General features: G+C 39.7%; 1 protein-coding gene across 1 annotated transcript; it reads left to right on the forward strand.

Moving 5' to 3' along the window:
* The first annotated feature begins 542 nt into the window (after positions 1-542).
* On the forward strand, positions 543-15,183 carry LOC105006046 (zinc finger protein OZF-like). Its single transcript, XM_020050755.3, has 3 exons — positions 543-627; positions 6,932-7,163; positions 13,154-15,183. The coding sequence occupies exons 1-3, from the start codon at positions 625-627 to the stop codon at positions 14,527-14,529; spliced, it is 1,611 nt and encodes a 536-aa protein (XP_019906314.3). The 5' UTR covers positions 543-624; the 3' UTR covers positions 14,530-15,183.
* Positions 15,184-16,103: the final 920 nt, after the last annotated feature.

Below are 16,103 nucleotides of genomic sequence, written 5' to 3' on the forward strand. Positions count from 1 at the left end.
ATTGTTTAAATGCCACGGCCTACCTGAGCATTGTTTCTGACCATGTCCATCCCTTTATGACCACCATGTACCCATCCTCTGATGGCTACTTCCAGCAGGATAATGCACCATGTCACAACGCTTGAATCATTTCAAATTGGTTTCTTGAACATGACAATGAGTTCACTGTACTGAAATGACCCCCACAGTCACCAGATCTCAACCCAATAGAGCATTTTTGGGATGTGGTGGAACGGGAGCTTCGTGCCCTGGATGTGCATCCCACAAATCTCCATCAACTGCAAGATGCTATCCTATCAATATGGGCCAACATTTCGAAAGAATGCTTTCAGCACCTTGTTGAATCAATGCCACGTAGAATTAAGGCAGTTCTGAAGGCGAAAGGGGGTCAAACACAATATTAGTATGGTGTTCCTAATAATCCTTTAGGTGAGTGTAGGTAGGCCGTGGACGGCCCCACGCTCCGGTACAGTAGGTGGCAGTATATGCACCTTTTGTATGGTTGCGATCCGCCAACAAATGACAAGAAGAAGAAACAACGCACGAGTACATCCTAGAACAGTAGGTTTAGTTTTCATGACGCTACGTTTGTGTGAAATACAAATATAAGTCAATTTCGCTAAAATGGTAAGTTTTTAAAGAACTTTGCTTTTTTCGTGCCTTTGTTTGGTTTGATAAAAATACCCAATGCGTTGTTACCTTTCCACCTCCAACTTGCTAAAATATAGTTGTCTAGTCCAACTATCCTTACAGCTTTGATTTATGATGTGTTCCTGTTCGTGATAGTTTTGTGACAAAATACATTTATGAAGAACATGTTTTTGTTAATGTTTAGCAGGGAATGAAACGGCACAATTTTTGGTTCCGTCGAGGACAATAGAACGCATTCAAATTCACCCGCGCCTGTAAAACGGCCAAAGAACGCCGGCTGATCTTGCGCGAGACCATAGCAAATGAATCGAAACGAACCTTCGCTGATGTAGCTTAAAACTCAATTTCCTCAAAATGGCACCAGAAAATCTTATTGTACTACTTTAACCTAATTTCATGACGAAACTGAAAAATAAAGACTGATATAGGCAGTGCTTAATTTGTAAATCGGGAGGTACCTGATCACATTGGGGCGCGAGAGATATGGATCCGGTTGGCAAATCGACGCAAATAGGTTTACAGCACATCGGTAGTGGAAAACAAAAAGCTAAATCTTTCACATTCTTGTCAGGCAGTGCTGAGTCTACAAGAAGCTGCAGGTATAGTTAACTCGATGAACTCTGATGGCGTTTAGTAGAATATCTACAGTGCTAAGCGAACACAGTGATAGAAAAAGACAAGTCATGCGCACCCGATCTGTGATAAGTGGGTGTTTGTGTAGAAATCCCCGCCCCCCTTCGCGTGAACGCGCACTCTCGATTCTCATTGCTACGAAAAAGCTTTATTTTAACTGTACATCAAGGCAGCAATCTATGACCACGTTTGGCTGGACTTCATTTTGTTTTAAGTGTGTAACTATAAACAAATCGTTGGAAAAATCGGTCATATCTCACATTTCTTATTTAACGAGTGTTTTCTAAAGTGTAAGGATTCTAATTCTGCCATCATTGCCCTGAAAAGTTTATTTCATTTAATAAGTTATATTTATAATGTGCTCCTATTGCAACAATAAAGTCAAATTAGGATAAGACCACATTCTTGCCAACCAAACTTTGCTGCCTTTGCTGTTTTGACCAATCAGTCAGTTACTTTAAGCTGAGATGAGTAGCCTATTCAATGAAAAAAGGCGGGCCCAACATAAACAAAACAGTAGATTTCTCTGCTACAGCCTACTACCAATTCAAGAGAACAATGACAGAGTACAATGTAGGTTTATCCTACAACAGACCCTTGTATGGTATGTTCCAACCTATGTTCAATGGATCTATCCATATAGCCTATGTCAGTCACAGGGCAACTCCTAGCAGGAGGTATGGACAGAATGTATAGGGCCCATCAGTAACGGGCAACACATTCTTTGTTCAGAGTAAGTCAGCACATCTCTGTTGTGTTAAGTTTCTCATGCCGTTTCCTATCAGTCTCAACCAGAGACTGTGGAGAAACATTCCTAAAACGTATCTGCGCTCATACAAATAGAATGAACAAGAACATTGAATGATTTTCTACGTAGTATAATTGTTTCTCCGACATCATCAATCTAGTAACTTACACATAGATTTCCTTGATTATCTTGCCAACTAGCTAAATGAGGCAATTTTACTTACTTGTGAAGTAGAAAGGTATCCAACTCTGCGTCACTGTTCACACAAACTTCAGCTTTCGCCATCAAATGCAAAATGTACCCTCTTATGTCTTATGATTCTGTATATTTTCATTTCTGGTGCGTTCAGTGTAGGCTACATGAACCCAAACAAAGCCTGTCATTGACTTTCACCTCACACACCTTCAAGTAGGTGCATTCCTACAAACGTCTCAGCCTTCTACGTTTTATTTGCAACCATGGCACTGGGGATAGTGTCAGTCCTGACACTCTGCCAGAGACTGATTTTCAACGTTAGCTGATGGTATGTAAGGGTTATTATTGGATTTTTTTAAATGTTAAATGCTGCATAAGGCAACTTTAAGTCTTGTATTTAGGGGGTGTGAGCAATTGAGTGACGGGTGGTGCTGGCACTGTCACTCCTAACGGTTTGTCGTTACTGGTATCGCCTCAGCTAACTCCAGTCACTGACAAGTAACGTTATAATCAAGTGACATCCAAATAAACGTAAACATATAGTCTATGCTCATAACCTATATAACCTATTTTTATACTATACTATAGTCTCAAAAAAATGTACAGTTGCAAAATAACCACATATATGTATACAACAAACGCTGAAGTGTTTTAAGCAGTTGAGTTTTGTTGTATATTTTCAGGTGAACTTGCCTCAAGTTTTAGCTGGTAACATTAGGGTGGCTGTCTATCTACCTCCAGCTAGCATCCGCTAGCAACGCAGAGTAGCATATTGGTACAGTAGCATTTAGCCTAGCTTCTTAGCCTTTGCTAACTTGGTAATGTCGTGTTGGGTCAGCTTTGTTTCAGCAACCAGGCACCTAAGCTGCACCCACGCCCCACCTCTTTGCCCATTTTTGGTTATCTGGGAGTTAGGCTGAGTGACGCTCTGCCAAGATTGCCACGGCCTTCTCCACCAAAAAAGAGCTACAAAACAGGTCTTCAGACACCAGTGGACGATGTCATGGTTAATACGTCCATATTTCTTTTAGTCTATGATAGGAATATGGGTCATCCGTACGCCTTCTCTATTTTGTAAAGAAAAATTCATATCACAGATATAGTATGACCATATTTTCCATTTATTTATTAACTGCTTCCAAAAACAAGTGCTGGTCATATAATTAGAATATCATCTAAAAGTTGATTTTATTTCATTAATTCCATTCAAAAAGTGAAATTTGTATATTATATTCATTCATTACACACAGACTGATATTTCAAATGTTTATTTCTTTTAATTGTGATGATTATAACTAATGAAAATCCCACATTCAGTATCTCAGAAAATATCAATATTACTTAACGATTTTTAGAAATGTTGGCCAACTGAAAAGTATGAACATGAAAAGTATGTACAGCACTCGATACTTAGTTGGGGCTCCTTTTGCCTGAATTACTGCAGCAATGCGGCGTGGCATGGAGTCGATCAGTCTGTGGCACTGCTCAAGTGTTATGAGAGCCCAGGTTGCTCTAAAAGTGGCCTTCAGCTCTTCTGCATTGTTGGGTCTGGCGTATCGCATCTTCCTCTTCACAATACCCCATAGATTTTCTATAGGGTTATGGTCAGGCAAGTTTGCTGGCCAATTAAGAACAGGAATACCATGGTCCTTAAACCAAGTACTGGTAGCTTTGGCACTGTGTGCAGGTGCCAAGTCCTGTTGGAAAATGAAATCTGCATCTTCATAAAGTTGGTCAGCAGCAGGAAGCATGAAGTGCTTGTGTCCCTGTTGCTTCTACCACATCTTTTCCTTCCCTTCGCCTCGCTATTAATGTGCTTGGACACAGCTCTGTGAACACCCAGCCTCTTTCACAATGACCTTTTGTGTCTTGCCCTCCTTGTGAAAGGTGTCAATAGTCGTCTTTTGGACAGCTGTCAAGTCAGCAGTCTTCCCCATGATTGTGTTTCCTACAGAACTAGACTGAGACCATTTAAAGGCCTTTACAGGTGTTTTGAGTTAATTAGCTGATTAGTGTGGCACCAGGTGTCTTCAATTTTGAACTTTTTCACTATATTCAAATTTTCTGAGATACTGAATTTGGGGTTTTCATTAGTTGTCAGTTATAATCATCAACATTTTAAGAAATAAACACTTGAAATGTATCAGTCTGTGTGGAATGAATGTATACATTATACAAGTTTCACCTTTTGAATGGAATTACTGAAGTAAATCAACTTTTTGATAATATTCTAATTATATGACCAGCACCTGTGTACTGAGTGATGTAAGCTAAACTAAGTATGAGGAATATGAATGTTTGCATGCAAATTCTCCCTGCATGCTAGCTAATGTTGCTAACACATGGTGTTTACCATTGTGAAAAAGCCTACTGAGAATGCCAGCTTTGTGGTTACTTGCTATTACTATTTTATCGTTATTATTATAACTACATCATTGATTTTGCCTGAGTGTGATAAACAGCCTGATATACAATAAGCACTGCAGACACGAGCATTCCGGATGATTTAATCAGTCCAGTCTGTTTAATGGCTGTCAACCATAAATGCCTGCATTTAGCTTCAAAGGGAGGTTTTGACAACAATATTCTATAAAAATCCATATTTTTTGCATTCCTATTCTGACATCAAACTGCGCAACAATAATTTTTTTCCCTTTAGTTCAGCCTCCATGATGAAACTGGCCTCCATGATGAACAAAACAATATAAGTTTCATCCTGGAAAAAGAGTTGTTACATTTTCACCTGTCCAGCCTACAGATGTGCTTCATGTTGAGCCCAGCAAGGAGTAGGAGACACATCGCAATGTAGTTGACTCATGTCTGTGACCTAACATAATGCTTGTTATTTATAATATTTTCTAACTATATAGTGACTGTATTCACTGCATTAAACCAAGAGAAGTTAATTAAATTACTGTTTTTAAATGCAAGGCTTTAACTATTTCTCCTAATATCTTGCATCCAGGATGCTCTAGCATTCATTTTTATTTTATAACGGATAATCAAATGTAAAACTGTACATTTCTCAACTGTACTATTCAGAAATCTATTTTTGTTGTCAGTTTCCAAGGAAATTATAAACCGTGATATAGGAGCAGTGGATAACATTCAAACTCAAAATTTTTCTTAAATCCGCATCTCTACATGTATGGCAGCCATTCCATTCCAGTGTCTGTTAGATTCCAACACAGGCACACCTCATTTTACTTAATGAGGTTCTGATTATTTGATTACCTGAACATTATCTAATTTACAGAGGAAAAGTATAAAAACCACTGCTGTGGTCATGAAAATCCTCTTGCAATAGGACCAGCTGGATGGTAAAAACAGTCCAAGTAGTACCTCAAAGATAATTTGAATAAAAATAATTAAGAAAAGAGTTGAAAAGAAAATCTTTGAGAGAGAACAAGGTCAAGCAACAGACATTTGGGACAACAAAGCAACAGACTGGCAGATGGCTAAAACATCTGTCCACTGACCGAGATGACGTCAACTCATTCGAATGTCATTCAACAACCGTTGGATGACCTGGGGTGAAGTGCATGGCGAGGACGGTTCGAAACAGGCTCCCAGGGGCAGGGCGGAAGTTGTGCAAATCTAGAAAAATTGCCCTTCATCAATGAGAAGCATAGAAGAGCCAAGCTGAAGTTTGCTAAAGACCAAAGAGGAATGGAGTAGGCAGCTTTGTCCAACACCTGGTCGTCTAATGGTTAGACGGAGACCTGGTGGGGCCTACAAGCCACAGTGTCTCACACCCAATGTGAAATTTGGTTGAGGATCGGTGATGATCTGGGGGGGCTTCCTCAAAGCTGGAATCGGGCAGATTTGTCTTTGTGAAGGACGAAAGTAAAAGTTTATCCTGGAAGAACCCCTGATTCCTTCTGCTCTGACAATGTTCCCCAACTCTGAGAATATTTTTTCCAGCAGGACAATGCTCCATGCCACACAGCAAGGTCAATCAAGTGGTGGATGGAGGACCACCAGATCAAGACCCTGTCATGGCCAGCCCAATCTCCAGACCTGAACCCCATTGAAAACCTCTGGAATTTGATCAGGCGGAAGATGGTCACAAGCTGTCAAACAAAGCCAAGCTTCTTTCATTTGTGTGACAGGAGTGGCATCAAGTCACCCAACAGCAATGTGACAGACTGGTGGAGAGCATGCCAAGACCCATGAACGCTGTGATAAAAAAATCAGGTTTATTCCACCAAATATTGATTTCTGAACTCTTCCTAAGTTAAAACATTAGTATTTTGTTGTTGAAAAATTAACATTTAATTTATTTTTGCATTATTTGAGGTCTGAAAACAGCATACCTTTTTGGTAATTGAGACCACTTATTATTTTTAACAAAAGAATACTCTAAATGACACTTTATTTGGAATTTGGGTGTAATGTTGTCAGTAGTTTATAGAATGAAACATTTATTTTTATTTTTCTTAAACACATTCCTATCAAATGTAAAACCAGAGAAACTGATAATTTTCTAGCGGCCTCTTAATTTTCACTTACAGAGCTGTAAGTGAAAAGTATTCTCCCTCCATTCTGGGATCAATTTAAGGAAAACACGTAGACCACAGGTCTGTTTTTGATTTTGTGACCGTGATTGTTTTTGTCAAAAATTATTTTTGTCATTGATTATATATTTTTTCCAACAAACATGTCCTTTAGTTATCTATGACTCTGATTTTGTATTTATTTTAGCAGAGGGAGGACAAACCCAGCCTGCTGCTCTCCTTCCACACTGAGCCCAAACAGTTGTTACTGGATTCGGATTGTGAAATTGAAGGTCAGGGGGCATTGGTGGATTCAGAGATGACATCAGTAAAGCTGGAAGACAAAAGTCAAACGTGGGGACTGAATGTTACCATTAAAGATGAAGAGGAGACAAATGTGGTTATCATTAATTACGGAGAGGGAGATTTACTCACTCAAGGTAAGAACTGGTTTAATGTTGTCAATGTAGTAATTTGTTGTTTTTACCAATGAAAGGTTAGATGATTGTTCATGCTGTCTTTCAGTATTCTCCATATTGTTATACTTATTTTTTTGTCGTCTCAGAAACCCAAAAAATACAGATATTTTTTAAAGATCTTCTCCAGTCCAGGGTGTAGTTCTGAGCCTTGTCTCTGCGCCTCGATGACAATTGGCTGAGAAGACTCACGGAAATGTAAATTGTCCAGCAAATTACAGCGAGAGGGAGGGAGGGAGGGAGGGACAGCCAGGATTCCCAGGTCTCATTGTGCTCTAGCGGCTCCCTGTGGTGGCTCTGCCATCCAAAATTCTGACATAGGTAGTCAGATAAGTGAACATGCCATCACACACTTTTCATCCCCAAACAGCACTAAAAGAAATAACATGTTCTAAGGCACAGTTCAACACAAAAGGAAACACAATGAACAAAATGCTTTTTACAGGTGCTTCTCAGAAAATTTGAATAACGTATAAAAGTTCATTTTCTTCTGTAATTCTGATTAGAATGTGACACCTTCATATATTCTAGATTCATTACACATAAAGTGAAACATTTCAAGCGTTTTGTTTCAATCTTGATGATTACAGCTTACAGCTCATGGAAATCAAAAATCTAGTATCTCAAAATATGAAAATAAAAAGTGTAATACAGAAATGTCGATCTGAGAAGAGCTCTAATCAGCTAATTAACTTAAAACGACTGCAAAAGTTTCCTAGGAACGTTAATGTATGCACTAAATTCTTGATCAGGTCTCCTTTTGCACAAATTACTGCATGAATGCGGCGTGGCATGGAGGCAATCAGCCTGGGATTGTGGCCTTCAGCTCGCCAGTGTTGTAGGGTTTGATGTATCTCATTTTCCTCTTGTCAAATTCTCAATGGGGTTCAGGTCAGATGAGTTGGCTGGACAATCAAGCACAGTGGCAAGTATTACATGGGTAGCAAATGTTTTGGCACTGTGGGCAGTTGCCAAGTCCTGCTGGAAAAGTAAATTAGCATCTCCATAAAAATTGTCAGCTGATGGAAGCATGAAGTGCTCTAAAATCTCCTGGTCGACGGCTGCATTGACTCTGGACTTGATAAAACACAGTGGACCAACACCAGCAGATGACTGGACACCCAAAATCACCACCTGTGTGATGTTGCCCCCCCCCCACCAACGCAAAACGTCGTCAAACTATGCTCGTTCGTTTGTGCTGTAAAAAGTTTCGTTTGTGCTGCTTCAGTATTTTAGATATTTAAATAATATTTTTAGGTCAATCTGAGGTCAACCCAGCCCCCCCACATGCTCCAAATTCACCCAAAATAGTCTTGTTCGTTTGTGCTTCGTTTGTGCTGTAAAAATTTTTTTTTGTGCTGCTTCGGTTTTTTTAATATTAAAATAATATCTTTTGGTCAATCTGAAGTCACTCAGCCCCCCCACATGCTCCAAATTCACCCAAAATTGTCTCGTTCGTTTGTGCTTCGTTTGTGCGGGTTTGTGCCATTAAAATTTTCGTTTGTGCTGCGTTGGGTTTTAAAATATCAGAAATTAAATCAAATTAATGTTAATATTTTTATTAGACCTATAGGCTACAAATAAGGCTGACTGAATAAAATAGATAAATCAATGGTCACAAGATCAAAAATAGTTATAGACAGTTCTGTATTTTTCTGTGAAGTTAGTCAGTAGCCAATAGTATATGAGCATTTTATTTCGGTTTTGTCTATTCAATCTCTAAAATGTTAGATGCTAATAAAGATGATTTAATAGAACATCAAGCAACTTCTTATCAGATTGTATTTTTTATTTATTTTTTTAATTATTTTTGTTGAACATTTTGTATGTCTCTTGTTTTCCTACTCCTGTTAGGAGAAGTAGTGTGCTATTTTATGGAAGTTTGCACTCAAGTCTATTATTTTGTTTGGTATCTTTTGAAGACCGTTTGTAACTTGTCAGTATTAAGTGTTTTTAAATTTTTAAAGGTATTTCTTTTGTGGTTAATGGAATGTCCGATAGTACATAATAAAATTTGAAAAGTTAAATCATTTTGACTTAATTGAGTCATGAGTTTCCACATATGTAGTAGTAGTGGTAGTGGTAGTGGTAGTAGTAGTTACACACAGAGTAGCCTACCAGTGAAAAGTATTAAAGTGTTTCTCAAAGTTTTATGTTCTCTTATGCTCACGAAGGCTATATTTATTTTATCAAAAATACAGTAATATTGTGAAATATTATTCCAATAATACTGCAGTTTTATATGTGAATATATAGTAAAGTGTCCAGAGATCGGGTTGTCTAGGCCCCTGCCTTCGACTGCCGCCCGATCCTCTTTGCACCGGCCCCTTATGGTCCCTCCTGTGGGTGGTGAGCCCACGGGAGGGCGGCCCCACGTCACCCGTTCGGGCTGAGCCCGGCCGGGCCCCATGGGGGAAGGCCCGGCCACCAGGCGCTCGCATTCGAGCCCCAACCCCGGGCCTGGCTCCGGGGTGGGGCCCCGGCTGCGCCATACCGGGCGACGTCACGGTACTCAAAATTTTATTCTTCATTAAGGGGTTTTGAACCGCTCTTCTGCAGTAATGCAGTCGATGTATCGGTCTGTCGTGGTGAAGAAAGAGCTGAGCCGCAAGGCGAAGCTCTCGATTTACCAGTCAATCTACGTTCCTACTCTCACCTATGGTCATGAGCTTTGGGTCATGACCGAAAGGACAAGATCCCGGATACAGGCGGCCGAAATGAGTTTTCTCCGCAGGGTGGCTGGGCGATCCCTTAGAGATAGGGTGAGAAGCTCGGTCACCCGGGAGGAGCTCAGAGTAGAGCCACTGCTCCTCCACATCGAGAGGGGTCAGCTGAGGTGGCTTGGGCATCTTTTTCGGATGCCTCCGGAACGCCTTCCTGGGAAGGTGTTCCGGTCCCGTCCCACCGGGAGGAGACCCCGGGGAAGACCTAGGACACGCTGGAGGGACTATGTCTCCCGGCTGGCCTGGGAACGCCTCGGTGTCCCCCCGGAAGAGCTAGAGGAAGTGTCTGGGGAGAGGGAAGTCTGGGCATCCCTGCTTAGACTGCTGCCCCCGCGACCCGGCCCCGGATAAGCGGAAGAAGATGGATGGATGGATATAGTAAAGTGTAATTTATTCCTGTAATCAAAGCTGATTTTTAACATCATTAGTTCAGTGTCACATGATCCTTCAGAAAACATTCTAAAATAGCTAGCCTACTGATGTTATCAATTTGATGCTCAAGAAACATTATACATTTTGAAAAGAGTTATTTTCTTCTTCTGAAAACCAATATATACAACAATTCAAAGATTTTAGTTAAGTAATGTAGCCTATGTGTATATATATATATTATTTAGCAAGGACGTAATAAATTAATAAAAGGTTGATCAACATTGATCAAAATTAAGAACCTTTCTTAACTGAGCACCAATAATAATTGATAATACAATCAACATTTTACTATGATTTCTAATGAATCATGTGGAATTTAAAACTGGAGTAGGTCTAATCATACAGAAAATTCTGCTTTTACATCACAGGAATAAATGACATTGGAATTATACATATAATATAATATATAACCAAAAATAGCTACAAAATAGCAAATAGCTTGTAATAATATTTCACAATATCAGTATGTTCAATAAAAAGCCATAGTGAGCTTAAGAGACATATAGGCCTATGGCCTTTACAATACACACGTGTATAAACACAGCAAACCGATTATGGTGCGTGTATTTGTGACAATGTTTATATTATTAACAAAACATAGCATACAGTAAGTAAAAACACTTACCTTGAAGTTTATGTTGCATCCACACATCCTGTGATCCGCATCAGTTCGTTAAACGTTGAAAACGCACAGGATAACAGTAACCTATAAGTGAATATTGTGATTTGGTTTGCCGATTCTTTAGGTCTTACCTTGTTGCTTCAACAAGCCTACTGTTTAAAAAAAAAGTGGGCTGGTGCACCGTCTATAATTCTCCCTCATTCAGTGTCTTTCCCATTCAGTTAGTTGTGCACAAACGGAGCACAAACGAACGAGAATTTCGAGCATGTGGGGGCTGGTGACGTCATCGTCTATAATTTAATGTCTAATATTTTAAAACCCAAAGCAGCACAAACGAAAATTTTACCGGCACAAACGAAGCACAAACGAACAAGACAATTGTGGGTGAATTTGGGGCATGTGGGGGGGCTGAGTGACCTCCGATTGACCAAATAATATTATTTTAATATCTAAAAAACGAAAGCAGCACAAACAAAACTTTTTACAGCACAAACGAACGAGCATAGTTTGACGACGTTTTGCGTTGGGGGGGGCCAACTTCACACAGGTAAAATCATCACTGACTGTGGAAACTTCACACTGGACTTCAAGCCACTTGGATTCTGTGCCTCTCCACTCTTCCTCCAGACTCTGGGACCTTGATTTCCAAATGAAGTGCCAAGTGTACTTTCATCTGAAGAGAGGACTTGAGACCACTTCAGTCCTGTTCTTTTTCTCCTTCTCCCAGGTACGACACTTCTGACGTTGGCTCTGAGTCAGGAGTGGCTTGACACTAGGAATGCGACTCTAGCCTCAATCCACTCCTTATGAAGCTCCCCCAAGTTTTTGAATCGGCTTTGCTTGACAATCCTCAAGGCTGCGGTCAACCCTGTTGCTTGTGCCCCTTTTCCTACCACACCTTTTCCTTCCAGTCTACTTTCCATGATTGGTTGTGTGTACTGAACCAGGCAGAGGTATAATGTTCAGGGAGTTAATTAACTGATTAGAGCTCTAATCTGGTCAAAATTTTTGTATTGTACATTTTTCATTCTAATATTTTGAGATACTGGATTTTTGATTTCCATGAGCTGTAAGCCGTAGTCATCAAGATTCAAACAAAAAGCTTGAAATATTTCACTGTGTAATGAATCTAGAATATATGAATGTGTCACTTTTTTTTAACTTTTTCTCGAAATTATTATTTGGAGATGCACCTATATATGAAATTAATACAATTCAAATAATTAATCTGCCACTATCTTACTTTAGCACTAACCTGGGAACAATAATTAATATTTACCAATGAGAAAGACCGTTCTCCCTCATAGTTAGTCATAGGCAATATCTGCAGAGCAACAACAACATTTCCAATCAAAGATTGCAGGCTATAATCCATTATTTTCTCTAGTCCACCTGGGATATTATCTATAGGCTAAAATAATCTGAACTGAATTAGTTGATTGCCTAAACCAGTGGAGGGCAAACCGTTTGGCTTAGAGGTCACATTTGTTTGGTAATTTGTTTATCATAAATGATTTTCAGTCCAAAAGGGCAATAATTAAAACATTATGCAGCAGGTCCCTTATGTCTAATTATGTCTAAATACTTAAAATTCAGTTTCTGATGTATAAGAATGGGCTTGAATAATGTTTGACTTGCCTTCAAAACTATTTTACTACCGGATTTAATTTCCTCACAGGCCTTCATTTGCCCACCCCTGTCCAAAACTGTCACCTGGGAATGCAGATACCCAAATGTGGGCCTTCTCAATCACTGAGACCTTGGACTTGGATTCTCTACAGAGGAGTGCATTAAAAAAATTGTCCAGGTTTCTCTTGGCCTCCACACTGTGTCTGGGACATGAGAGAAAGCATGTCAAAGGCATCATTAAATGTATCTATTTGAAACTTTTCTCTTCCATCAAACAACATCCTACTCTCCCTCTCATCAGGAAATGTTTTGTGTTTCTCCAATGGTTATGATGTCTGCATGCGTGGCTAATCCCAGCAATACTTTTAAAGGTTTTGTATCAAAGTTTTCAAAAGGGCCTCTGCCACAAAATCACGTAACGATTCAAGTGCCCTAACTGCAGTATTAAGGTCTATTTCACTTCGCTGTGGAATAATGCTAGTTGATTGAACCTTGATAATTTTGTGTCCCAAAATGTGTCCATAAATCCCTTCTGATGTCTTTCACAGATGGGATTCCTGAAGTGGAGACGCTTGGAGGGAAACAACAGGAAGACTACAAGCAAAATAATTTATCATCACTATCACAGTTAAAAAGACACATTAATATACATACAGATGAGAAGCCTTTCTGCTGTTCTGACTGTGGGAAGTGTTTCATTAGATCATCAGATTTAATTATACATCAGAGAGTGCACACGGGTGAGAGGCCTTACTCTTGTTCTGACTGTGGAAAGAGTTTCTCTCATAGAGGTAGCTTTAAATGTCATCAGCGCATACATACTGGAGAGAAGCCTTACTCCTGTTCTGACTGTGGGAAGTGTTTCATTACATCATCAGATTTGACTAAACATCAGAGAGTGCACACGGGTGAGAGGCCTTACTCTTGTTCTGACTGTGGAAAGAGTTTCTCTCATAGAGGTAGCTTTAAATGTCATCAGCGCATACATACTGGAGAGAAGCCTTACTCCTGTTCTGACTGTGGGATGTGTTTCATTAGATCATCAGATTTAATTATACATCAGAGAGTGCACACGGGTGAGAGGCCTTACTCTTGTTCTGACTGTGGAAAGAGTTTCTCTAAAATTGATGGCCTTAAATGTCACCAGCGCATACATACTGGAAAGAAGCCTTACTCCTGTTCTGACTGTGGGAAGTGTTTCATTAGTTTCTCTCATCTTGTTAGTCATCAGAAATTGCACACAGGTGAGAAGCCTTACTCTTGTTCTGACTGTGGGAAGTGTTTTACTAGTTCATCTAGTCTTACTAGTCATGAGAGACTGCACACAGGTGAGAAGCCTTACTCCTGTTTTGACTGTGGGAAGTGTTTTACTAGTTCATCTAGTCTTACTAGTCATGAGAGACTGCACACAGGTGAAAAGCCTTTCTCCTGTTTTGACTGTGGGAAGTGTTTTACTAGTTCATCTAGTCTTACTAGTCATGAGAGACTGCACACAGGTGAAAAGCCTTTCTCCTGTTTTGACTGTGGGAAGTGTTTTACTAGTTCATCTAGTCTTACTTGGCATCAGAGACTGCACACAGGTGAGAAGCCTTACTCCTGTTCTGACTGTGGGAATAGTTTTACTCGATTAGGTAGCCTTAAATGTCACCAGCGCATACATACTGGAGAGAAGCCTTACTCCTGTTCTGACTGTGGGAAGTGTTTCATTAGATCATTTCATCTTGTTCGTCATCGGAGATTGCACACAGGTGAGAAGCCTTACTCCTGTTCTGACTGTGGGAAGTGTTATACTAGTTCATCTAGTCTTACTAGTCATCAGAGACTGCACACAGGTGTGAAGCCTTACACCTGTTCTGACTGTGGGAAGAGTTTCTCTCATTTAGGTAATCTTAAATGTCACCAGCGCATACATACTGGACAATAATACCGGACATTTGACACTGGAGATTAATTTTGACAGACTTGACAGAGAGGATAAGTGTTTTACAGCATCAAGCAGTTCAACTGTCTGTTTTTGAAATCACCACAAATGAAGATATGTTGTGTTAGAATATGGGCGTGAGAAACATAACATAACACAACACAAAGTGTTGACTTACTCTGAACAAAATACAATAGATGGGATGTGGGTCCCACACATCCTGTCCATACCTCCTGATAGGAGTTTTCCATGTGACCCATGGACTGTAGGTTGGGACATGCCATTGTGAGGAAGCCTGTCTTTACCTGATTATACACATGTATTTTAGTTTTATTCTCTAGTTAGAGGAGTGGTCCTTCGTTATCTTGTGCGATAGGAGGTACTGTGTCACAAACAGTTGGTATCCACTATTGAGGGGCCCCACACAACCTGATAAGCGTGTGTGGAGCCAAGAACTCAAGAGATTAAACCATACCAGGCCATTTAAGGTTAGGATATAGAATACACTTATGTGAGTGGAAGCAGGCCAGATTTTGGAGATGTGCTGGAGGATAATAGACAGTATAATGGTTTGCTATGATCACTGACCACCTCCTATGTGTCCTGGCATAACATACGGTGTTAACTTTGTAATTATTGGAGAACATGTAAGAACTATGGAAGATCAACATCATGTTTTAAATAAAGATTCTCCCCTGACTACTAGTTGCATTCATTTTTTTCATGGATCAAAAGTGGACTGAATCTAACCTGATTGCCCAGGTTACCGCCACCCCGTCACAGGACACTAAATGTTCATTGTAAATTACCTTCAAGATAGATGCAAGCCTATACTCGGATCAAACCAAGATCTCATCAAAAGATTGAGAGCCCTATGATCTGTTAATTATGTGCTTATTGATCCAGGTCGCATCAAGATCACTTTCACAGATAATGACCTTTAAACAAAGGCTTGTTCATTATTTGGTCAAATATCAAATGTAATTCTCCACATCAAGAGGAACTGAGCTGTGCAATATGATTTATTTCCTGACTGGGGGAGGGACTTAAGAGGAATTAGATGAGCACAAATGTTGTATGATTGATAGTGCTAAAGGGATGGTCATTGTTTTTCTGTAAATTAATAAACTCTAAATCCTAATCTAAACTTCAATTTGTAATTAGATCAACTTTGTCATTGAACAATTACAGTACAACAAAATGCATTTTGCGTCTAACCAGAAGTGAGAAAAGAAGAGAGCAGAGTATGAATGTGATGACTGGAATGTATTGATATGCAAAGAATGCAAATACAGTAGAAATGGAAATTCTAGATGTGCAATGAAGGCAATAGAGGAGGTCAGAAAATGTACAAGTATTAAGTATAGTGTATGTTACAAGTGGGATAAATAGTTGTGTGGGTACAAATGGCAATTCTCAATGGCATTCTGAATGTGCAATCGAGGCAAATTGAAGTTGTAGAGTAACATGTGCAACAGAAATTCAGGGATGAGGTTCCCGAGGTAGAAGTGTATGTAACACCTGAGAAAAAGTGCAAGTACAGTGGCAATTCTAAATGTGCAATGAAGGCAAATTGA

This window comes from Esox lucius, chromosome 11 (assembly GCF_011004845.1).
Source record: "Esox lucius isolate fEsoLuc1 chromosome 11, fEsoLuc1.pri, whole genome shotgun sequence".
In the NCBI taxonomy this organism is placed as follows: Eukaryota; Metazoa; Chordata; class Actinopteri; order Esociformes; family Esocidae; genus Esox; species Esox lucius.

Excerpts from the sequence above, each read along its gene's own strand:
- LOC105006046 (XM_020050755.3), top strand. Across the intron at positions 7,164-13,153 it reads GGGAGATTTACTCACTCAAG|ATGGGATTCCTGAAGTGGAG; the intron begins GTAAGAACTGGT and ends TGTCTTTCACAG.